At 38.0% G+C, this 25781-nt stretch overlaps 2 protein-coding genes across 3 annotated transcripts; one reads left to right on the forward strand and one right to left on the reverse strand.

Annotated features, from left to right (window-relative positions):
- Positions 1-367: 367 nt before the first annotated feature.
- LOC106875371 (uncharacterized) lies at positions 368-8645 on the reverse strand. Of its 2 annotated transcripts, none has more exons than XM_014923468.3 (4): positions 8552-8645; positions 5268-5964; positions 3621-3736; positions 368-2274 (listed from the first exon to the last, which is right to left on the reverse strand). In XM_014923468.3, exons 1-4 carry the CDS (start codon positions 8627-8629, stop codon positions 2242-2244), a joined length of 924 nt encoding a protein of 307 aa, XP_014778954.1. In that variant the 5' UTR covers positions 8630-8645; the 3' UTR covers positions 368-2241. The 2 variants fall into 2 exon arrangements, with proteins under 2 accessions (XP_014778954.1, XP_014778955.1); XM_014923469.3 differs by lacking the exon at positions 8552-8645 and adding an exon at positions 6599-8151.
- Positions 8584-25740, forward strand: LOC106875373 (tRNA-splicing ligase-activating factor archease). The gene is made up of 9 exons (XM_014923470.3): positions 8584-8773; positions 12687-12711; positions 14705-14715; positions 15659-15690; positions 17143-17221; positions 20850-20932; positions 22158-22210; positions 23263-23299; positions 25511-25740. Exons 1-9 carry the CDS (start codon positions 8710-8712, stop codon positions 25598-25600), a joined length of 474 nt encoding a protein of 157 aa, XP_014778956.1. The 5' UTR covers positions 8584-8709; the 3' UTR covers positions 25601-25740.
- Positions 25741-25781: the final 41 nt, after the last annotated feature.

Genomic DNA, 25781 nt, shown 5'->3' on the forward strand with positions numbered 1-25781 from the left:
GCTTTGATCAATGTCATTATAATAGCAGTAAAGAAGAGTTTTGCTTAAGAATGCAATGCATCACCTGGTTCAGGAATCAAACCACAATCTTACGGTCAGGAGTCCAACACCCTAACCACTAAGCCACATGCCTCTCTCATGTTGGTTATGTTTTGTGCCATACAGTTTTTGGTCTTTCTCGCTTTCTTCTTTCCCCACTAATGGTGTCCATTTGAAAATTGTTTTGGAATGGTGTTATTCTGGTAGCTGCAGTAGCTTTAGGGGAACAAAATTTAGCTGAAAGTGAAGTGGATTCAAGAGGAAATCAGAATATTAGTCATTATTGTAATAATTTCTCTCAAATCTGAAGACTATTAAAACAAAATAATGAAGATGAATATGTTGTTTAATAAAAATTTAACAATACAGTATTTAATAATTCTTTTACATTTCAATATTGATTACCTTCTGCCAAGGAAAGAGGTTATGTTTTCATCGGTGTTGGTTTATCCGTCTGTGTGCAAAATAACTCAAAAAGGTTTGAACAGTATTTGATGAAACTTGCAGGAAAAGTTGGTAACGACACAAGGAACAGATGATGAAATTTTGGTAGTGATCTGGGAGTTTTTATGGATTCTTGAAGGATTTTTCATTTGTTATATTTACTTTACATGAAGTATTACAATGTTATGTTCTTTATCTCCCTTGAAAACATTAATTATTTTCACGTAACCTATGGTGGTGTTGCTGTTTCCAAAGTTTATTTTCGTTTCTCTATTAGTAATTTTACTCGTGTATCTATCTTAAAATGAGCTGCTTGGCGGAGGTCTGCGCTCTCTGAGTGCTTTTCTAGTTTTTACTTATGTAAAGGAGTTATTTTAATGGAAGGGGAAGGGGCCATTTAAATCTGGTGTAGTACATTTACACTTCAATTTTTCTTTCTTACATACTAAGTCTAGAGGAAGGGCTGTGCCCATGACTTTTGCAATTCCTTTGAGACTAATGAAGTTGATGATGTTAATGTTTCGTTTAAATTGTTGGAAGTTGGCTCCTGCAGGAAAGACATGAACAGGGAGGAGATTCCAAGGAGCCAATGTTCTGGGAAGGGAAGACTGGCTGTAGTGGTTAGTGCAAGACCTGGCAATTGCATACAAGGGTAATGAGTGAGTCGAGAGCACCTGAGTGGAAGAGTTACAAGAACAGTCAGCTCAAAGGAACAGAGGCCATTATAGTAGTGATAATAAAGCTGTATCGTACAATACACGTAACCTTCAATGATGTCCAGACTATATTATAGTACTTGATAACACCAAACCACAAGTATTACTTATTCCTCAGATGACATCTATTATTCCACAGTTCGTGAAAGTTCATAATTCAAAACTCTAACACATTATATGCAATCATCAAGGGTAGCCATCTGGCAGAATAATTAGCGAAATGTTTAGCCCCTTTGTGGGCAATAAAGAAATAAGAATCATTAGTGAAATGCTTAATGGTATTTCATTTGTCTTCACGTTCCGAGTTCAAATTCTGCCAGGGTTGACTTTTAATAAGTACCAGTTACTCACTGGGGTGGATGTAATCGACTTACCCCTCCCACCAAATTTCAGGCCTTGAGCCTACAGTAGAAAAGATTATCTGCAGTCATCATATTTGTCTTGGATAACTGTAGACTCTCTACAGGGTCCAAATAGGTTGACATGTAAATAGCATAAAACTGACTGTTACAAATATAGGTACCTGAGAATGTGTACATCTTTCGAGTGTTCATATTCTCATAGGCTCCGAAGACAGTCAGTTGATAGAAATGATATTAAACACCTCTTGGTATTGAACTACATTTCTCAACTTTATGGGTTGACCTTGTTCTTTATCTTATCCCTGCAGGGCTCAATAAAATAAATACCTGTAATATACTGGTACTGATTTCCAATAGCATAACAAAGTTTCTCGGTATCCAAGAGCAAACACACTTTTGGTGCCCTCCCCTTAATAGGCATGACAGACCAGAGACACTTTTGCATTCTTTCATGGCTGCACCTGAAGGCTGTCGGAAAGCATACTTTCTAGTCATGCCTCAGTTGGTTAGCTCTCCAATAAAAGTCAGTCTTGCATATAGTCTCCAGCCATAGTTTTGTAGTCTCTACTGATATACAGACTGCTAACACAAGGGTTCATTTATTCTCTGGCTGATTGAACCATAAGAACACTCTCCATATTTCAAAACACTTGTGTCAAATGCTGAGGCTTGGTATGGAATCATGTTTCAATCTGGGACTTCAGCTGGAGATACTGAAAAGATAAAACAGATACATCATGTCACATACTTGTAATTAAACTATGATCATAATATTGCCATTCTCCCACAATTTCCACACCATGAGGGCCACAATGGAACAGGATCTACAGGGTGTCCACAAAGTCTGGGTACATGGGGATTAACACATACTTTAAGAAATTATTATTTCTTATACTTACTTGTTTATGTTATGATTTTATTTACTCCATGTACCCACATGGGGATTAACACATACTTTAAGAAATTATTATTTCTTATATTTAATTGTTTATGTTATATTATTTACTCCATGTACCCAGACTTTGTGGACACCCTGTACATCATCACTGCTTAGATTAAGATTTACTGCATTTTCCAGCATACAAGTCAGATTTATCAGATCAAAAAAGGTAGGTCAACATTTACACCAAAACGACTTTGGAGGACCAAAAATTCCATGTAAAATGCATCAGAATTTGGAAAGATAGTTACAATGTTTGAATGTTTCCACTATATACATCAACTTGTATGCCAGAAAATATGGTAAATAAGAAATTTGTATTAAAATTAGAGGTAAATCAGAATACTGAATGATTGGCACTGTCAGTTACATTGGCAAGGATTCCAGTTGACCTGATCAACAGAACAGCCTGCTAGTGGCTGAACATGCCACAGACTGTTATACCCTTAACGTAGTTCTCTGGGAGATTCAGCATGACACTGAATGTTACTAAGCTGGTCCATTGAAATCCAGGTACTACTTATTTTTGCTAGCTTTGTGTACTGGAGCTATGTGAAATAAAGTGTCTTGCTCAAGGACAAAACACACCACCAGGAATTGAACTTATGATCTTACGCTCATGAACCGAATACCCTAACCACTAAGACATGCACCTTCACTGAATACTGAAACACTTTTGGTAATATGCTAATTGTTGCTTTTAATAAAAATTGATTCTTAATGCAAGTTCAAGAATTACAAATTAATTTCTTCTTCAGCCAAATAACACACACTCACATATACATACATACATACAATGGGCTTGCTGTACAGTTTCTATCTATCAATTTTTACTCACAAGACATTGGTCAACCTGAGGATATAGAAGACTATTAACCAAGGTGCCATGCAGTGGGGTGGAACCCAAAACCACATGGCTGTAAGGCAAACTTCTTAAGTACACAGCATGCCTGCACCTATACCCAAGTGTGCATTTAGTACCTTATTTATCTGCCTAAAACATCAATATACACCTTTCTTCGTAGCATATGAAATTCTTTCATGCTGCAAATTTTATCAACAATTAGGCTGAAGGTTTTATAAATTTTATCCAGAGTTATGCTGAAGCTTTCAACTCACATTTTTCCGACTTGATATTGCTTGTTGTATCCACACTAACTCCATGGCCAAATTCTGTCTCTCCTGCAGTAAAGAGCTTGCACTTTCTGAAGATTGGATGTCATCCAGTGTGATGTCTGATTTATGATGAGAACAAAAGCAAATGGATTATTATCATTAAACTGCACAAATAACAGCAACTCAGATTACAGTATTGATATATAACATGTAGTATACTACACTGTGTTTATGAAATATGACAAAGTAATGTTTGTATATGATGGTTAACAAGGCCATGATCCAACCGATCACCGGTGGGGTTTTGGGAGCTATAATAAAGAATTTTAGTGTAAACCTTGGAAAGTTTGATCTTGATCTGGGAACAGGTACAACTACTGGCACTCCATCAGTCATCGCAAGGGTCCCAGCTGACCTGATCAACAGAACAATCTACTCATGTAATTAACGTACAAGTGGCTGAGTACTCCACAGATACGTGTACTCTCAATGTAGTTCTCAGGGAGATTCAGCATGAGACAAGATGTGATAAGGTTGGCCTTTTGAAATACAAGTACCACTCATTTTCACCAGCTAACATGAAATAAAGTGTCTTGCTCAAGGACACAATGGGCCACCAAGAATTGAACTCATGACCTTACAACTGTGAACCAAATACCCTTAAAACTCAGCCACATACCTTCACTGGGAATGGGTTCAGTTTAGATAACCTGTTTATCTGTTTCAGCAAGAACTATATCTGAAAGTCCTCAATACAAAGTAAAAACAGATATCATCATCATCATCATCATCATCGTTTTAATGCCTACTTTTCCAGGCCTGCATGGGTCAGACAGAAGTTTATTGAGGCAAATTTTCTATGACTGGATGCCTTCCCTGTCACCAAACCTCACCTGTTCCCAAGCAGGTAATATTTCTCTTTAGCCAGACATGTTTTTGCAGAATACTGGAAATGAATGACACTGCTTGTACGAGAGTGACACGGAGCGCTAACAGCACCGTCTGAGCGTGATCGTTGCCAGAGCAGCTGTCTGGCTTCCGTGCCAGTGGCACGTAAATAGCACCATTTTGAGCATGGCTGTTGCCAGTACTGCCTGACTGGCCTTTGTGCCGGTGGCACGTAAAAGCTCCCACTACACTCTCGGAGTGGTTGGCGTTAGGAAGGGCATCCAGCTCTAAAAACTCTGCCATATCAGATTGGAGCCTGGTGTAGCCATCTGGTTCGCCAGTCCTCAGTCAAATCGTCCGACCCATGCTAGCATGGAAAGCAGACGTTAAATGATGATTAGCATAAAAGGACTTTAACAGGAGAAGAAACAAGAATGCTTTTCATTCTGAACCACAGATTGTGGTCTAATAGAAATTAAGCAAGTTACAACACTAACACTATTAACAGCAAAATAATAAAAATGACAATGATAATGTTTAAGTTTAGTAGAAAGAGACACAGAAGGGAAGTGGGAGTGTACAGTTGGTCTAATCAGTTCAAGTACTTCACTGGAATTTATCCTATCAACCCAGGCAGAATGAAAGAGGAAGTCAACTCTGGCAGTATAACCTCAGAATGTAAAAAAGCCGTAACTAAATATCACAAGGTAATCAGTCAGACATCCTAACATTTCTGCTACTGAAATACAAATATATAATTACCTGGAGATGATGGGGTACTGTCCCAAACTGAGGTGACATCAGTGAAAGATGAACAGTCAAATGATGTAGAAGATACAGGCAGACAAAATGATGCTGTAGAAATGGAGCCATTGCCATTTTTCATGAACTGTTCTTTTCTTGAATTTCTTGGAAGGCTATTTCCATTTCTAAACAAATGATCACAATGATTTGAAGTTTTTCTATCAAATTCTGTCTCACTGCTGTCCGTATGCAAGGAAATTTTTCTCTCTTTCTTCAGTTGCTCTGACTCAAAAGAGTCTTCTATAAAATGATTCTGATCTTTTTCAACCAATTCTTCACCTCTATGTACTTCTTTGTCTCTTTCACTATTAGTTCCTTGTATATTGTAAAGTTCAGTGGTATTTACAGGTGTTTGATTATTTAGACACTGGTTCAAAGAATTTGATGTCTTTGAAGAACGCTTGTTAAAATTTCCAGGAATCGAATGGTTCTCTTGTTTAGTTAGAAGTTCAGGAGGTTTTGATTTATGTGGTTTAGAACTCAACTGGAATGGTTTACAACTTTCTTTCTTTGAAGAAAATTCAGGTAAGCACAACAAATTTCTTTTCCAAACAACATGAAGATTTCCATTGGGATGAATTTCCTGCATAATTTCCTCAAATTCTGTTCTTAGTTTTTTCATCCGATGTCGGACAACAAAACCACGAATATGAGCCTATAGGAATAAATAAATAAATAAATACATATAATGGATATGATACTTTGGGAGTAATAACAGCATAAATAAAGATATAAATAGGCAACAACTGGACCGTCTGAGATATAAGAAGAAAGAAAACAATAGATATAAGCTTGCGACACAAGGTGTCAATGATATAACAGGCCTGTTTACATTTGTATTAGGGCCTTTAGCCCGAAGGGGTTACTGAAGTGAATCACTTTTAACATATTAGAAGAAATAACTGCCAAATCTCCTTCAAATCACACTCTACCTTAGAAAAGGAAGTGTAATGAAGTCCTAAATACATGAATGACCATGGGATTTGTACCTAGAAAGCTTCCCCTCCAAGGCACAAGTCTGGGCAAGGTTGTTTATGGAAGACCAGCAGACACCCACGCATACTAGCCCCCCCCCCCACATCTCTATGCCACTGATGTTACCCAAGGGAAAGACAAAGGGCGACGCAGCTTGACACCAGTGACATCACAACTCATTTCTACAGCTGAGTGAACTAGAGCAACGTGAAATAAAGTGTCTTGCTCAAGAACACAACATACAGTCCAGTCCAGGAATCGAACTCACTACCTCATGATTGTTAGCCTGACACTCTAACCACTGAGCCATGCACCTTTGTATTCTTTCTTGGTCCAGTCCTTGTTATGGCGTGGTGGCATCATCATCATCATTTCATAACCATTTTCCATGCTGTCATGGGTTTGATGGCTTAAGCCTTGCTGTCTGCTCTGGATGCCCTTCTTCATGCCAACCACTTTATACAGCATACTGGGTGCATTTTACTCACAAGACATTGGTCAGCCTGAGGATATAGAAGATTATTAACCAAAGTGCCATGCAGTGGGGTGAAACCCAAAACCACATGGCTGTAAGGCAAACTCTGTCAAAAACTTGCCCTGTAGCTTAACACTTACTTCTGAAGACAAGAGGAATAAAAAAAAAAACTTTTACTTGAAAAAACAGAAGAGTGTTAGTGTCCAACTGTAACATAATTCCACAGTAATTAACATTTGTGCAACATACGATAGTATTGGGAAAAAACAGGCATTAAACAAATAAAGAGAAATTTAATCAGAAGTCATAAAGCAGTAACAGAGAGAAAAATATATCGGAAATGTGAAACCATCATAGGATAGTTGAAGGTTACAAGAGCCCTTCATCTAGCTTTTATTAAAAGTTTTAATCTAGTTTTCTGTGGTATGGAGTTGTGTTGAAGACATGTCAACCCAGTTGGATTACAGCACCAATTTATCTGAGCTTTGTTGCCAAATTGCGAACGGTGATATGTTCACACCAGACATCAAATTATTTCAGTACTTCAAGTCAAAGCTAGCTGAAGTTAATTGTTTTGTTGAAAGGTGAAAGACTAAGTAAAAACTGCATGAAATTTGAACCAAGGGACAGTAGGTCCGAATTTCGTTACTGACAAGTAGTAATTACGACAGTTGCAATTGGTTGAAATACAATAGGGAATATAGTTACTGGTTGAAGGGTCAACTTCTGTTATTTTTGCACCGCATTAACAGTTTGCCATCTACATTAAAAAAATATTGTCACTCAAGTAGCAATATACCTCATCACACAATACTGGTTACCCTTAACTGTAACCTAACTACTTCGTTATACCCAAATGTTTCCATCATATTTTTGTTGTACCAAAGTGAAGGATGCTGGAGAATCAGGTGTTGTGGCAATGTCCTGCAAAATTAACCTTCGTTAGCTCAATTCACCAAGTGACAACAGGAGCAATGCATAATAGACAAGTGTTTACATTAGATTGCAGTGCTAAGTTCAAGTACGCCTGTTGGCTTAAGCTATGAGAGAAGCTATGATATAAGCACTCATATTACAATCTTACTGAACAAATTTTATCCTCTCCACATTTAAAGTAGACTTGATATGAATGAATCAATTACGGTGACATTGTTTGTTCATCAACTGAGTCATAAAAGACGAAGATAATTAGTTAAAAGAGTGAAGAGTAGTGAGACATCTATCTACACGTGTCTTAGTTCAAAAACAGGTGTCGATTATTAATTTTTGACTACAATTAATGTTTGAGCAGAACAAGTATCACAAAATCTCGTTTCCCCTTTCATTAAATATCTGAAGAAACATTTAATAAGAAAAGAACAATCTTTAACTAAAGTGGTAGTAATTAAAAGTGAACCAACAATAATAGGGAATGTGCAAAAATAAATTCGCGTCCTTGAATAACCGAAACGAATAAGTAAAAGGTTATTGTTTCAGATTACTGCTTTAATTTTTGTTAACACCAGCGTTGAGTTAACTTATTGACTAATAAACACACACACATATGTAACTGTTAGAACTTTCCGTTTTCGCTAAATCGGTGTCCTTTTTTTTGTTTTATTTCCTTTTACCGGTTTCACGAACCTTCGGTTTAATAAAAGATATTGGTTTAATGGGATGTCCCGCTCGATCATAGCTAGCAGTGCTGCATAACAACAACATTTACCTTTACACCTAATGGAATACAAACCACTATCTACAGACAAAAGCGATACATCAGTATGTAATTAGAGCCACGAAAATCTCGAAATACCTGCAGTACGAGAATCTGACGGAGTGCAATAGAAGGATTGCTTCGGCTGAAAGAGTATGTACCACTTTGAGAAGTCATTTTGGTAGCTTTTGGTAACCAAGAAAGCTAGCCAATCACAGGCCTCCTTTTATCGTCAGTCGGCTCTTCATTCTAAGAAGATGGCGAACAATTCTACCAACAATGATTTCCTGGACACGGAACTGCCTGTTATTAAATATGAATGTAATTATTAGAAAATACATTTTCTTTGCTTTCAGTTATTTTGTCTTGATCGTTTATTAGCTCTGTATTTACTTGTTATCCTTCATACCATTTGTCTTTTCCTTGATGATATAATAACCTGCTTTTGAAACCGTTTCAGCGCACTCATTGCGCAATCTTACATGTAAACAAAATGACTTGGAATCATTGTTTTGTTTTTGAGTGTGTTAATATACACATCAGATAATGTAGAAATGGGTAAGCACCGTGTTTGGATGGGGCTACCATTGATGATTTTCGTCTTTTCGTTTCTTAACTAAGAAGTTATTAGTTGTAGAGAAAATGCGTAGTTTCGATTTAAAACAGTTTCTGTATAGCATGCTACACGATCAGACCGAAATTTAAAAGTAATAACTTTTAATCAGGTTCAAGGCAAAGTCCTTTGATATAGACTGCTGAATGGATAACAGCATTTTTTTTTTTCGATCTTTCTGTTTTAATAGTTACGATGAGAGAAAGGTACCCTCAGACTGGAGATTCGATCCGGATACTTACAACATAGTGGACATCGCTAAAGACATCCGAAGGCCGGATTAAATCTGCCTTATTCATGAGATGATCTGGTGGTTGCTTCTAATAAAATGTAACAGATTTGGAAGAACTAGTCGTAATCTTTATTGGCTATAATCAGTTTGATAAAGCTCACAAAATAGAATAGATTTGAGGTAAAGAGAGAAGGATCTTTCGTGCATAATGTACTATATTGTTCTGGTGAAACTTGCTTAGCAGCTAAGTGAACTGGGCATTTGAGAGTTTCCCTGTTGACTTTAAAGACACTAGCTGGTGATCACTGACTTCTGAACTGATTGCCTGATACTGTAAACAGTCTATCCGCGTTCTCCATACATTCGTATATACACGGATAGAGGATCCGATCCGGAACATCAGAATTCTCGTTCTCATCGTACTCAAATTTATTCCATTTTGTGGACTTATAACCGTAGATCTGGTTGTACGTGGCTAAGATACTACCGGCATGTTGGTTATGATATAAGAGGTGCTTGTGGTAATCGTGAGATACTATTTACTTGAGTGGAGTTTCTCATAAGTGGCAGAAACTGTGAGGTTTGAAAAGGAGATAGACAAATGGCCATGTTTAATAAAAATTCAGTTGGTTTAAAATTTTTTAAATTTGTCAAACCCTAGTGAAGAAAGAAGAATTATACAGATGCAAAATCTATTAACCCATTACCTCCCATAATTCTATTAACTGGAATTTTTTTTTATGAAACTTTGATTTTTAGCATAAAACAGCCTTAGAAGCACGCTGGAATGATCAAAATAACATTTTAAATAGAAATAAGCGGGATATTGGGTGAAAAATTAGCAAACCTCATTTGAATATCAGAGAAATATTCCTAGTAGATATAGCAAAAAGGTTAGATATGTGTAAATATTGACAGATAATTACGAAATGTGTAATTTTTAAGTGATCTCATATGAGATCACTGGTAGGTAATGGGTTAATCTATTTTGTTATCTCATTGATAAGGAGGTGGAAAGAAATTCAAGCATTTCACTGATACTTTTTTGGTGGTGGTGGGTGTCACTGCTGTTTGTCAGTTTGAGAACCACTGTCTCAGAGAGGATTTACTCCCAGTGCCCTCCTGTATCTAACATACCCTCCCCCGAGTCATTCCCATACTATAGCCAGATGTCTTTCTTGTTGCCAAAACTTATCTGTTTCCAAGCAAGATAATATCTCCCTATAGCTAGATATGCTTTTGCAGAATATTGGAAATGAATGACATTAATTTACAACAAACATGCAATGTCAAGGTACATACATACATGCATACATATATAATGATAAACTTCTGGAAAGTTTTATAGATTTTTGCATACATATGTATGTATGTAAAAATCTGTAAAACTTTCCAGAAGTTTATCATTTAAATATATATGAGCATGTCTAGATATATAACTATATGCATGAGAATACATACATAAAGTAAAACATACAAATCTGCACATATACATACATACATACAAACAAAAATACCCTGTTGTTGATGTTGAAATTCCAATGAAGGAGCCTTAAATCTAGGTTAGAAACCAGCTTTTACTCTGTTGGCAAGAAATCTCGAAATAAAACTGGACAATGACATACACATGTACATACATACAACAGTCAGAACTCTTCTCTTACAAGACAATATCCCACAATGCATTTGCAGTACCAGTGCTGATTCCAACATTCCGGATCCTTGACAGGTCTGTAGAGGAAACCCACTCCATAGACATTAAAACCTGCAAGATACTGACATCAACTATTTCTGTGGAGATTTCCAGTTGGTGTCAGAATCTTGTAGGTTTTAACATAGAGGTTCAAATACACCATCGACAATACTGTCACGACCATCACTTACAACAGTCACTTCTGTCTCATCACTAACCATCTCTCCTCACATTCTTCTGCTAGCATTTTGTTGTGTTTGAAGACAGAACACTTTATTCTACATTGCCTCACTTTACCTGAGATTGTACCATGAAACCAGAGCATCATCAACATTTTACTCTTACTTGTTTCAGTCATTTGACTGCAGCCATGCTGGAGCACTGCCTTTAGTCAAACAAATTGACCCCAGGACTTTTTCTTTGTAAGCCTAGTACTTATTCTATTGGTCTCTTTTGCCAAACCACTAAGTTACAGGGATGTGAGTATACCAACATCGCTTGTCAAGCGATGGTGAGGGGACAAATACACACACACACATCATCATCATCCATTTCACGTCTGCTTTCCATGCTGGCATGAGTTGGACGATTTGACTGAGGACTGGCGAACCAGATGGCTGCACCAGGCTCCAATCTGATCTGGCAGAGTTTCTACAGCTGGATGCCCTTCCTAACACAAACCACTCCAAGAGTGTAGTGAGGGCCAGTCTTAAGCCCTTCACTCCCTGTGGGGCATTGGCCATCAACAGCTTTTTTCCACTGTTCATGACTCTTAAGCTGTCCTGTTCACTTGAAGACCTGTTGTGGCCGATGACAGTACCACCTGACCGGCTCCCATGCCGGAAGCACGTAAAAAGCACCATTCAAGCGTGGTTGATGCCAGTGCCGGCTGACTGGTCTCATCTCATGCCAGTGGCACGTAAAAGGCACCATTCAAGCGTGGTCAATGCCAGTACTGCCTGACTGGCCCTCATGCTGGTGGTATGTAAAAAGCACCCCCTACACTCTTGGTGTGGTTAGCGCTAGGAAGGGCATCCAGCTGTAGAAACTTCACCAGATCAGATTAGAACCTGATTTGCCTGCCTTCAGTCAAACTGTCCAACCCATGCCAGCATGGAAAGTGGACGTTAAACAATGACGATGATGATGATGATGATTATCTAGCCTGATACAAACTTTGATTTAATGAAGCTGTTGACCTTGCCCTCAATAAGAACCAATGGCAAAAATCAGCTGGTCAGTAATGAGTGCACAATATCTCTTATGTTGTGCACTACCCCTTATGAAAATGTAATTAGGTGTTGAAAATAATATTGCTTTCAAATTTTGGCATTTGATTATATCGACCTCAGTACTCAACTGGTACTTAATTTATCAGCCCCGAGAGGATGAAAAGCAAAGTTGAACTCAGAACATACAGACAGATGAAATGCCACGAAGCATTTCATTTTCTACATTGGGCAGAATGCTTCACGGTTTTAGGCTATCTTTACATTCTAAGTTCAAATTCCCGCCAAGGTCAACTTTGCCTTTCATCCTTTCAGGACCAATATAATAAGTACCAGTTGAGTACTGGGGTCATTCCAAAGCTGTTAATATGTTGGTATTAATGACATTAACAAACAATTTTAAAAACTATTTAATAAAAATCATTTTATATTTTTTAATTGTTATATAACTTTTTTTTTTTTCACAGACTTGGACCATCCAGCTGATGTCCAGTAAGTTCCAACTCCTTTACCCCTTTTAATACCAGCCCATCCCAAACTGCCTATGATACAAGCTTTATAATTTTGAACCTTTGCCTGTTCTGTGTATCATATGTGATACAAAGGACATAGTTTCTTAGTGTCCATGCTTTATGTATGATACACAATCATAATTTTATTTCAACCACTAAAGTAACTTGGAACTTATGAAAAGAAAGCCTTATATTACTCAGAATGTATGAAGCAAAGCCTAGCTAAAAACTTGAAAACAGTCATAGCCATTTAGGAGAAGCTTATGAAAATGCTTTGAATAGGAAGAGTTAAAGTGGTTGGTCTAAATTAAACCCTTCCATCAAAATTTCATATTTATTTATGTCATAAACACCAGCTTGATAATGACAAAGTTATTTTACTAAATTCTTCTTCATTTTGAAATGAAACAATGGCAGAAATATGGTAACAAAAGGGTTAATACATTCTTAGAAAGATCCACAAGTACCTATTATATCAAGGATTCTAATTAACTGAAATATGATTTGTTTTCTAGTTGTAGTAACATAATTCACTGTATATCTAGTTGTTGTGAGATAATTCACTTTAATCTGTACTTGTAGTAATATAATCCCCTGTATATGTAGTTGTAAGGACATAATCCTTCGTTTAGGTAGTTATAATGACATAATTCTGTGTATTTGAATCTGTATTGATATTATCTCTTATATCTAAAATGAACTCCTATACATTTTTTGTACAAGAGATTATGTAACTATGACTACATAATTTACATAGGTAATTGTAATGACGTTAAACTCTGTGCCTGAAAATGTAATGATATAATCTATGCATGCAGTTGTAACTCCACAATCTGAATGGTGCTGATGATCCCAAGATGAAAACAAGACATTTGTACTTAGAGCCAGAGCTGGTTTCAGCTGGGTTGGTAACGAAAGGTTAAGAAAAATGTCCAGTCATAGAAACCATATCAAAGCAAACACTGGAGAATAATCCAGTCCTTAGGCTCATCTAATCCTGTCAAACTGTCTCACGCATGCCAGCATGAAACATGGATATTGTTTTTGTTGTTGTTGTTGATGATGATGATGATGATGATGATGATGGTTCCCTGTACTTTGTAAGTGTAGTGACATAAACCCCTATATATTTCATTAGTTTTAGTGGCATTCTTTAACTTCAGGCATTTATAGGTGAAATATGCTTCCCCATGCCATGCAAGGAATTTTTTTTGTCTTCCATTGTCTTTGGTAGGTTTTCAATTTCATGTTGCTTATCTCTATTAGCAACATCAACAGAGTTGAGTGGTTTTCATCCCTTATTAGGATGTGAAAGTCTTCAAAACATAACATCTGACTTGATCTGGTATTCAGTATGATAGCAAAGCATACTCTGCTTTTAGCAATAATAGTGGAGTTGGAGAGAATGTGTGTCCATAAGTCTACACTTTGGTCTTGTGTTCACATCCCATGTTTTGAGCTCTCATGAAAAACCTGGTGTATGTACCATGAAGACAACCTCAAAACTCCTTCATAGTCCAGGTTTCAGCTCCAATGAGAAGAATGCTCTCTGCATAAACCCTAAAGAAGGACTTGGAAGTATTTGATTGACAGCAGTGGTGTATGGTGTTTGTTGTATTGGGTATGCTGCCACACCCAATGCCACCAAATTTCAATCCATTAAGATTTGTGATTGAATTAATGAGTAAGGTTAATATTTATAATGAATTTGCCATTTTCGAGGGGTGTACAGCACACACCTAGCAACACCCAGAATATACACCCCTAACTGACAGATGTTTTGAAGCTTGTTACAGATACTCCAAGTTTGTCCCTTGTGTTTCGGGAAGTCTTTCTTCTGACTGGCAATTAGTCCAATGTAGCTTCATTTTGTCTTGTTATTTCTTTGCGATAGCTGTGAACTTTAATTTGTTTCATTTCTGTTATTAATAATGATTTAAACCTTTTACTTTCGTCTTCTATTGTCTTTTCAGAATTCATGCCTGTATCCTTTAAAATCTAATAAATATTTGAAGCTATGTTGTCACTGATCATCACTGTCACTATCATCACTATCATCATCATCATCATATTCAATCCATTTCACTTATCATTGCATCCCATGAAATATAGTTTGCTGCTCAAGTTGCAATGATATCAATATTTTACATATTTGACATAAAGCCATGAATTTGAATAGGAAGGGAATCTTAGATTCAGTATATCCCCCAGTAGTTGATTAGTACTTTTATTGCCACGTGAAAGGATAGAAGACTAAAGCAATGAGGCGAGGGTTTGAATGCAGAAAGCAGAAGGACTCAGTTAAACATCACAAAGCTAGCCTACAGTTGACTGCTTCTGCTATTCTGCTACTCTACAATCATCATCATCATCATCATTTTAATATCCACTTTTCCATGCTTGCATGCATTGAACAGATTTTATTGAGGTAGATTTACTACAGCCGGATGTCTTTCCTGTTGCCAACACTTATCTGTTTCCAAGCAAGGTAATATCTCCCTGTGGCCAGATATGTTTTTGCAGAATATTGGAAATGAATCACATTAATTTACAACAATCATGCAATGCCAAGGCACTCACACACACACACACACACACACACACACACACACACACACACACACACACCAGTCAGAATTCTCCTCTTACAACAAGGCAATATCCCATAATGCATTTTCAGTACCTGTGCTGATTCCAACATTTCGGATCCTTGACAGGTCTGTAGAGGAAACCCACTCCGTAGACATTAAAACCTGCAAGATACTGACATCAACTATTTCTGTGGAGATTTCCAGTTGGTGTCAGAATTTTGTAGGTTTTAACATAGAGGTTCAAATGCACCATCGACAATACTGTCATGACCATCGTGAACAATCATCACTCATGAGTCATCACCACTCATATTTCCTTAACTGACATCTCTCTAGGGGGCAACACACTTCAGGAGTCTTTTGAACAGGTAAAAACCTTCCATTTTTCTATAAATCAATGATTTCTTAAAGCTTCAGATTTATATTCTAATTAAGTAAAATTGGATTTTGTGTCGTTCATACATTTGCACAAAATTATGTATAAAACATGTGAATTAATGTCCAGTCAAGGATCAAAATACATTTGCAGATTTAGTTTGTTACAAGCAGATGTAGGTGAGTGATTAAGAAGCTTGCTTCCCATCCAGATGGTTCCGGGTTCAGTCCCACTGCGTGGCACCATGGGCAAGTGTCTTCTACTATAGCCTCAGGCTGACCAAAGCCTTGAGAGTGAATTTGGAAGATGGAAGTTAAAAGAAGCCCATTGTGTGTGTCTCTCTCTCTCTGTGCAGTGAGTGATAGTGGTAAACAATCGTACAGGCAATTTCATTCATTACCAATATTCTGCAAAAGCATCTGGCCATGGAAACTGGTGAGGGTTGGCCAATTGGAGGGCATAAAGGCATCCAGCTGTAGAATATCTGCTTCAATAAACTCCACTCAGCCCATGCAAGCATGGAAAAGAGAACATTAAAATGATGTTGTTGACATTACAACATCATGTGTTATGCTTTTCTCTTCTGAATGACATCCTGGATACGTAATGATGGCTAAGCCTAACTAAGCTTATTGAGTTGAGCTTATGGTACCGTGTAAGCCCAAATCCTAACACAGACATTTTATTGTACATTAGGAAAATACATTATGCGAGCACAGAAAAGTGGAAGTTAAATGATGACAGCTATTATTATTATTGTTGTTGTTGTTGTTGTTAAGGCAGTAAGTTGGCTGAATCATTAGGGCGCTGGGTAAAGTGTTTAACATTTCATCCTTCTTTATAAATACCAGTCAAGTACTGGGGGTCAATGCAATCAACTAGCATCCCACTCTCCCAAAATTTCAGGTTTTGTGCCTTTAGTAAAAAGGATCATTGTTGTTATCATCATCATCATCATGAAGGTGGTGAGCTGGCAGAATCATTAGCATGCTGGACAAAACACTTAGCAGTATTTCACCCATCACTACATTCTGAGTTCAAATTCTACCAAGGTCAACTTTGCCTTTTATCCTTTCTGGGTCAAAAAATTAAGTACCAGTCAAGTACTAGGGTTTATGTGATTGACTGTTCCCCTCCCCACTAAATCCAGGCCTTGTGCCTATAGTAGAAAGGATCATTATTATTATTTCATTCATCTTTACGTTTTGAGTTCAAATTCTGCCGAGGTTGACTTTGCCCTTCATCCTTTCGGGGTTGATAAATTAAGCACCAGTGAAATACTGGGGTCAAAGTAATCGATTAGTCCCCTCCCCCAAAATTTCAGACCTTGTGCCTTTAATAAAAAGGATTATTATTATTGTTATTATTATTATTTTATTATTATTATTATTATTATTATTATTATTATTATTATTATAAGTGTTTTTCTTTGTTTCTGTTGCAGGCGGCCATGGCAATGTTTGCTTACATGACAAATATAGAAACAGTTGATATGATGGAAAGACAAGAAATTAAAGCTACTGGTAGGTAGCAGACACATTGTTCTTCTCTTGTATTTGTTTTAAGGCTGTGATGAGCGTCAAGTGTTTGACTTTCAACTCAAAGTTATTGAAATAAAAGTAATGAGATGGAAATAGTGATTGAAATGCAATGTAGTAAAGAAGAGATAAAAAAAAAAGAAACTGTTCGAAGGCACAAGCACTTACACTCACATGTACACATACGGCGATAACTTCCGCCTATCAAACTCAATTACAAGGCTTCAGTCAGCCCAAGGCTATAGCAGAAGACCCTTGCCCAAGGTGCCATGCTGTGGGACTGAACCTGAAACTAGCTTCCTAACCACACAACCTTGGTATATTCTTTTATTGCTTTTAAGACCTTCCACTTTTCAGATTTACATAGTCTCTCTAGAACTACATCACTCAATGTGCCTTTTTTGTCTTCATGATTGAACCAAATTCGATGACTGGCACTTGTGCCAGTGGAGCACTAAGAGCACCGTCCAAGCATGATCATTGCCAGAGCAGCTGTCTGGCTTCCGTGCCTGTAGCACGTAAATAGCACCATTTGAGCGTGATCGTTACCAGCGTCGCCTTACTGGCACTTGTGCTGGTGGCATGTGAAAAAACATTTGAGTGAGGTTGTTGCCAGTGCCACTGGACTGGCTCTTGTGCAGGTAGCATGTAAAAAACACCATTTTGAGCGTGTCCATTGCCAGTACCGCCTGACTGGCCCTCGTGCCGGTGACACATAAAAGCACCTACTACACTCTCGGAGTGGTTGGCGTTAGGAAGAGCATCCAGCTGTAGAAACTCTGCCAAATCAGATTGGAGCCTGGTGTAGCCATCCAGTTCACCAGTCCTCAGTCAAATCGTCCAACCCCTGCTAGCATGGAAAGCGGACGTTAAACGATGATGATGATGATGATATATATATATATATATCCAGCTGTAGAAACTCTGCCAGATCTGGTTGGAGCCTGGTGTAGCCATCCAGTTCACCAGTCCTCAGTCAAATCGTCCAACCCATGCTAGCATGGAAAGCGGACGTTAAACGATGATGATTAATTTCAGCTATTAGATTGAAGTCTTGCTTGGGTACTACTTCCAAGACTATAGTATAATCAGTTACGTCAAACCCAGTATCTGACTGCAGTTATTGTTCTGATTCATGGCTCACTTCCTGCACTTGTGATGTTTCATCAACCAAGAGGTGGTGGAAGCTTCAATGAAGGAGTTCTTCACCTCGAAAGACGGACAAGAGCTGGTATCATCATGGAATCAAAAACTGGCCTAAACATGGCTTCAAACAGTGCAACATGATGACCTCTACTTTGAATACTAGACTGCTTTTGTTCTAACGTCACGAATAAAGCAAATAAGTTACCAAAATATTGCAGAACTTTTGACTCAACACAATACTAAACTTAGAAAGGATGATGAATGGGAAAATCAGTGAATTCAAAATGCAACAGGATGTAACTAAATACCACTAAAATGACTATTAGTCTGGCACATTACTGACTCTACCATCTGCTATCACTTGTATGGCTATAAATCATACTGGATTGGTTAACAAACTTCTGTGCTGCACCTTATAATAGTATCTTCTTTACCAGAATTACTTAGAACCCTAAATTTTGCCAGTGCTTGTGATTATTTTATAGCCCTAAGTCAATCCTGGTTAAGCAGACCTGTGATAAAAACATTCAAGCTATGACCATCGTGTTTTTGTTTCAGGAATAGTGTATCTTGGATTGTATCGTTCAGTGTGTCCTTTTTTTTTAAGACAGTAGAATGCTATTTTATTATTATTTCTTTTTTGTAAGTTATTGATTTAAGGTAGATTTCACTGCTATTTCTAGGTAAAACAGTCACACTGAGATCCCTCTGTGTTTGTTTGGCACAAGGAATGATAGCAATAATATTTCTAATATGGGCACAGGGCTACAAAGGGACCATTTTTTACCATAATTTTAATGAAATTTACTGTCCTACGTGTCTCAGTTAGTTTTGAAAATAATCAAAAATTTGGAGAGATTTAATAAAATAACATTTTTTTTTTTTTATTAAGTTTATGTCTGGATTGTAAAAAAAGGTGAACATACAAACAACAGAAAATTAAAGCTGAAGGTTCATCATCATCATCATTATCATCATCATCATCGTTTAACGTCCGTTTTCCATGCTAGCATGGGTTGGATGGTTCAACCGGGGTCTGGGAAACCAGGAGGCTGCACCAGGCTCCAGTCTGATAACGCCAACCACTTTGTGAGTGTAGTGGGTGCTTTTTACGTGCCACCGGGACAGAGGCCAGAGGAGGCTGGAAACGGCCACGATCAGTTGGTGCTTTTTTACGTGCCACCAGCATGGAAGCCAGTCAAAGCAGCGCTGGCATCGGCCACGTTCGGATGATGCTTTTTACGTGCCACCGGCACGGGTATCACAACTACAATTTCCATTTGATTTTGATGTTGATGTACTTGACTCAGTAGGTCTCCTCAAGTACAGCAGGTTGCCCTATGATCCAAGGTACTTTTGAATGGGCTGGGGCTGGTTATGCGAAACTGGTGTAGGATACAATCATGAACTCACTTTATTTGCTGGGTCTTCGCAGTCACAGCATATCTCCAGAGGTCTCAGTCTTTTGTTACTAACAATGAGATAAAGTGCTGCTCGTATCATATTCTCCATTTTGTCTTTTTAGATGCCAATATTAATCATTCTTTCACTCAGCCATTTGACTCTGACCATGTAAGTTCGCATAAAGCTTCCTCAGTAACTTGAAGAAGTTAACCAATATAAATATTTGGATTGACAGAATCACTCAACAAAAACAAATATAATAAAAAAAAAGAAAGATAATATTTACGATACCTTTTTCTACAAGCCAGGGGTTGGTTGAATTTATCAATTTAAACATTTCTATTCTCCGGTCAGTTTTACAACAGGACCAAACACTTTGAATATATAATTATTCTTTTCTACTATAGCCACAAGGCCCGAAATTTTTGGGGAGGGGTCCAGTCAATTAGATCGCTCCCAGTACGCAACTGGTACTTAATTTATCGACCCCGAAAGGATGAAAGGCAAAGTCGACCTCGGCGGAATTTGAATATATAATTATTATTGGAGTTGTACTTAATTTCTTCAGCTGGGTATTACGATGAGTTATCTCCCTTGTAATCATTTTTATGCATGAAGTCTAGCATACAGGTTGAAGTACATTTCTTCTCACCAAACTTCATTTCCAATTCCTGATAACTATCGTATTTGACGGCGTATATAATACGCACACTTTTTTAAAATATATGTTTCAAAAATTAACCCTGGTCCTGTATGCGAATTTGAGCCTATATTACATGCAATAATGCATTAAAACCCCACTTTTCTCCTGAATATGCGTTGCTGAAATTGAGGTGCATCTAATGTGTCTGTGCGTCTTTTATGCCATTAAAGTCGGTAACTCTTCATTTCAGGTTCATTATTTAGTTTGTAGTAGTAATAGTAGTAGTAGTAGTAGAGTTATTAGTGCAGAACAGAGCCTCCTCCCATGACTAACTTATAAAAATTAAAGTTTTTATCAGCCACAAAGTATAAACTTTGTGTGTGTGTATAAGTATGTTTATAACTTTGATTTTTGTTTCAGGTGATGATTTGCTGTCGCTCTTGTTTCATTTCTTGGACGAATTCTTATTCCTATTCTGTGCTGAACCTTTCTTTATAGTGCGAGTAAGTAGAATGCTTGTTTTTAATTGTTTATTTGTTTCTTTTTTTAATCTCTGTCTGGACTAAGGATTGTGATAAAGAAGAGATATTTATGCAGTTTGAATTTAATTAATGCCATTGTTGTTATCTTTCTCCTCATTAAAACTTTTGATGCATTTATTGTCATTATCATAACAACTGTAAGTCACATGGGTTTATCAAACAACCCACATTCATCCTAGCCAGGAATTATTTAATATAATAAAAGAGCCATGACGAGAAAAGCAAGGAGACAGAAACACGCACACACACACACACACATATATGTATGACAGGCTTCCTTTCAGTTTCCATCTACCAAATCCACTCACAAGACTGATTGATCTGGGGCAGTAGTAGAAGACACTCCCCCAAGATGCCATGTAGTGGGATTGAATCCAGAACCATGTGGTTGGGAAGCAAGCTTCGTAGCACACAGTTACATAGTTCCAGTCCCACTGCAAGCATCTTAAGGTGTCATTAATGACTGTGAAGCCAGTTTCTCAACCAAACATCTATGCCCTGTTGTTATTACTATCCCTGCCCCTCTTCATGCCTACACCTGTCCATGCTTTAATACAGTAAAAGAGCCATGACAAGAAAAGGAGGCATAGGTCCATCAGGAATGGTGTTGATGAATTTTGGGAAGTATGGCAGTTATGAGAGATTCACTGTTCTGATGCTAACAAACGGCATGGGTAGTTTATTCCATGCTTCAACAGTTCAGATCTTGAAAATATGTTTCAAAAGTCATGGATGCTGCACTAAATTTTTGATTTTATAAGCATGTACAGAAACAGTTAAGATATTGAATTCAAAATTGGCATGTCAGACAAAATGCTTGGTGGCATTTCTTCTGGCACTTTACATTCTGAGTTCAAATGACACCAAGGTCAACTTTGCCTTTCACCCCTTCAGGGTCAGTCAATAAAATGGAATTCTAGTCAAGTACTGGGATGAATATAATCATCTTATCTCTTCCCCTCAGAATTGCTGGCCTTAAACCCTGCAACAGACTGGCATCCCATTTAGGGGTGATGTTGTGATCTCAGTTACTTATAAGTCACAGAAGCTGGGTAACTGATCTTATGAATCCTAAGGCTCAAGAAAAAAAAGAAAAAAGAAAAAAAATTAGTCACTACTTCAACCACTAAAACTTTCAAATTTTAACTGAATACTGATTTTCTCTCTAACTTTTAATCTCTTGCAGAAAGTGAAAATATTAGAATTTGATTTAGAAAATTTTATTATACATGCAGAAGGGTAAGTTAACTTTTCACAGCTCAGATTTTACAATCATTTTATAACTTGCTATTGAATAAAACCATAAATCTGGTTTTTATCAGTTCTGTAGGTCTATGTGTAAAAGTGCTATGGGTCACAGCTAAAGACCTTTGTTACTGACAACTCTCTCTATAATCAATTTCACACTTTGACAAACTTCACTATATATGAAACCCATTACTCTAACATACCTTATACTAATGAAAAATTCAGACAATACTAAACTTCACATGATGATAAATCACATACTATAAAGACCTTTTTGCTATAACAAACATAGTATTTCAATAAACCTCTCAGATCAGGTATGGGGACATGTACCATTGCAGTGTATCACTGCATCCACCATTTATCAGTATTTGTTCACATTCTATAGCAATTCATCGTCGTTTAACGTCCGCTTTCCATGCTAGCATGGGTTGGACAATTTGACTGAGGACTGGTGGACCAGGAGGCGACACCAGGCTCCAATCTGATTTGGCAGAGTTTCTACAGCTGGATGCCCTTCCTAACGCCAACCACTCCGAGAGTGTAGTGGGTGCTTTTATGTGCCACCGGCACGAAGGCCAGTCAGGCAGTACTGGCGACGGCCACACTTGAAATGGTGTATTTTACGTACCACCTGCACAGGAGCCAGGCCATCGGCACTGGCAGCGATCTCGCTCGAATGTCTTACTGGCAACAGCTACGCTCAAAATGGTGTATTTTACGTGCTACATGCACAGGAGCCAGTCCATCGGCACTGGCAACGATCTCGCTCGAATGTCTTTTCACATGCCACTGGCACAAGTGCCAGGAAAGCGACGTTGGTAACGATCACGCTGTTGCTATTTACACAATGATTGTGCTCGGACGGTGCTCCACACTATGGTATATCTTGCAATAAAAACATTACACTATAGTAAATTCATACTCTATTGACTGTCTCCCTAACAAAACTTTATCAATCATTGCTACTCATTTCAATATAATGTGTTTTTTAGATATGAATTTATAATGTTTTCCTCGTGTTTCTTTTTATATTATTGCAGGTATGGTGAAGAATTTGATCTTGATAAGCATCCTCAGGTAAGTGATGAGGTGAAAGAAAGACAATGAGTTGAATGTGAAGCAACAAAATTTAGGGGTACTACTGCTTGTTTAGGTAAACTGAGTGTAATGTAGAGCTATTGTTGTTGAACTCTAGGTCAATATTGATCAAATGGAGCACTCTCCATTGGTTACGACGACGTGGGTCCCAGCTGATCCGATCAATGGAACAGCTTGCTCGTGAAATTTACTTGCAAGTGACTGAGCAATCCACAGGCACGTGTACCCCTAATGTAGTTCTCAGGGAGATTCAGCGTGACACAGAGTATGACAGGGCCGGCCCTTTGAAATACAGGTACTACTCATTTTTGCCAGCTGAGTGGACTGAAGCAATGTGAAATAAAGTGTCTTGCTCAAGGACACAGTGCGTCGCCGGGAATTGAACTCACGACCTTATGATCGTGAGCCAAATGCCCTATCCACTAAGCCATGCACCTTCACATTGATCAAATAGACTTATGATCAAAGCCATTTCAGTGTCCTTCATTTTCAATATGGCAGGGTAGAATTTGAGGGAGACTCGGCTCTTGTTTTTTGCCACAGGGGTAACTATGTAGTGGCTGCTTATTGTGGAGGTTGTTCTTTAGCTCCGTCTCAATCATTATGCAGCAGACCTGTATTAAAAGAGATTCCAGCCATGACTTCCCTTCCTTTTGTTTTTAAACCAGAATTACATTATCTCGTGGGCCCTATTTAACTCAGTAGGGTCCAAAATGTGGGAGATATGGCTGTTATTTTTAGGAGGTTGAGTGACTGATTAGAGGTAGTCTGGACATGTGGATGATAGCCAGAATAGTATGGGTATCTGAAGGTAGTGAATGGTGGTAGTTTAAGTAGTAGTAAATGAAGATGGTATGGCTACATGAGGATAGTGAATGGTTGGTCCTGATGGTTGTGATTATTATCATCACTTTTCACATTGCTTGCATCTCTCTCTCTCTCTCTCTCTCTCTCTCTCTCTCTCTCTCTCTCTCTCTCTCTCTCCCTCCCTCCCTCTCTCTCTCTCTCTCCCTCCACCCTCTCTCTCTCTCTCTCTCTCTCTCTCTCTACTGCAGTAGTAGGTCATGATGGTATAGTCATGTGATAGTTCTGGATGGTAACTAAAATTGTGGTAGGGCATGGCTATGTTGTAGTGGTGTTGGTGGTGGTTGTGGTGGTTCTAGTTGTAGTAGTGGTAGTAGCGATGGTAGCAATACTGATGCTTGTAGTAGTGGTGATAGTGGTACTTCTACATGTGTGTGTGTGTATACACTCATGTAAACCAGTTAGTATTGTTTCATGCCCACGCTTTTGATGGTTAGGCAGGCAAGTCTCATGCGTCACCCTAGTGTGAAGAATGACAATTCTCCAATTCTAGTGTGGAGAATGACAAGAAAAGGATAATATGACAAGGCAAAGAATACTACAAGGTGTGAATGGTCATCCATCATGCCTTCAAATGGAGCAAGGCCCATTAAGATTTTTGTTTCTGGTATTGCTAAGTCTTTACTCAACTTCTATATCCAATTACATCTCTCAGACATACCATCCTTGCCTTTCATATGAGTCAAGAAAACCCAGGTGAGAAATAAGTGCAAGGATCATCCATGGATCCATGGTGCTTTAAACCAATCCCGGTTGTGATTATTATCATCACTTTTCACATTGCTTGCATCTCTCTCTCTCTCTCTCTCTCTCTCTCTCTCTCTCTCTCTCTCTCTCTCTCTCTCTCTCCCTCCCTCCCTCTCTCTCTCTCTCTCTCTCTCCCTCCACCCTCTCTCTCTCTCTCACTCTCTCTCTCTCTCTCTCTCTCTCTCTCTTGAAGGCGAGTAACCATGTAGCTTCTCTACAAGAACATGCTTTCCCCTCCTTAACCCTTATCTCCTCACATAAATTCAGTTCCTACCACCACCACCTGTTTGGATTTTGTGGTCCCACGAGCTGTGTAGCATCCTCTCTAATGCTGGTGGCACGATAAAAGGCACCCAGTACACACTGTAAAGTGGTTGCCATTAGAAAGAGCATCAAGCTGTAGAAACCATGCCAAAGTAGACACTGGAGCACAATGCAGTCCTTGGAGCCCTCAGATCTATTCAACCTGTCCAGCCCATGCCAGTATGACACACAGATATTAAATTATGATGATGATGTTATTCTATTCATAGTTGATTTTTTTTATGACTAATTGTTTTTTTTTCTTGACCTTTGCAGGGAACTGAAGTAAAAGCCATCACCTATTCCAACATGCAAGTTCATGACAAAAAAGAAGATAATGATATATTTGTAATAATTGATATTTAATAGAATTTTAATCTTTACCTGCCTATCCAAGAAACTTTTTTCTATTGTCCTTGTTGAACTGCTAATAAAATACTCATAAATTTTTTTTCTAAAATCATGAATTCTAACTACATATGAAATTAAATATTTCATAAACTTTTCTTTCTGATTCACATTTCATTTATATTCTTTAACAATGTTA

This window comes from Octopus bimaculoides, chromosome 4 (assembly GCF_046866305.1).
Source record: "Octopus bimaculoides isolate indiv1 chromosome 4, ASM4686630v1, whole genome shotgun sequence".
Taxonomy (NCBI): domain Eukaryota; kingdom Metazoa; phylum Mollusca; class Cephalopoda; order Octopoda; family Octopodidae; genus Octopus; species Octopus bimaculoides.

What these genes read in the sequence shown, in the direction of transcription:
- LOC106875371 (XM_014923468.3), bottom strand. Translation starts at nt 8,629, where the DNA reads ATGACTTCTCAAAGTGGTACATACTCTTTCAGCCGAAGCAATCCTTCT. An exon ending in CAGTACCCCATCATCTCCAG is followed by an intron (nt 3,737 to 5,267) that starts GTAATTATATAT and finishes ATCATAAATCAG; the next exon opens with ACATCACACTGGATGACATC. An exon ending in CAATATCAAGTCGGAAAAAT is followed by an intron (nt 2,275 to 3,620) that starts GTGAGTTGAAAG and finishes TTATCTTTTCAG; the next exon opens with TATCTCCAGCTGAAGTCCCA.
- LOC106875373 (XM_014923470.3), top strand. Translation starts at nt 8,710, where the DNA reads ATGGCGAACAATTCTACCAACAATGATTTCCTGGACACGGAACTGCCT. An exon ending in AACCTTTCTTTATAGTGCGA is followed by an intron (nt 20,933 to 22,157) that starts GTAAGTAGAATG and finishes AATCTCTTGCAG; the next exon opens with AAAGTGAAAATATTAGAATT. An exon ending in ATCTTGATAAGCATCCTCAG is followed by an intron (nt 23,300 to 25,510) that starts GTAAGTGATGAG and finishes TGACCTTTGCAG; the next exon opens with GGAACTGAAGTAAAAGCCAT.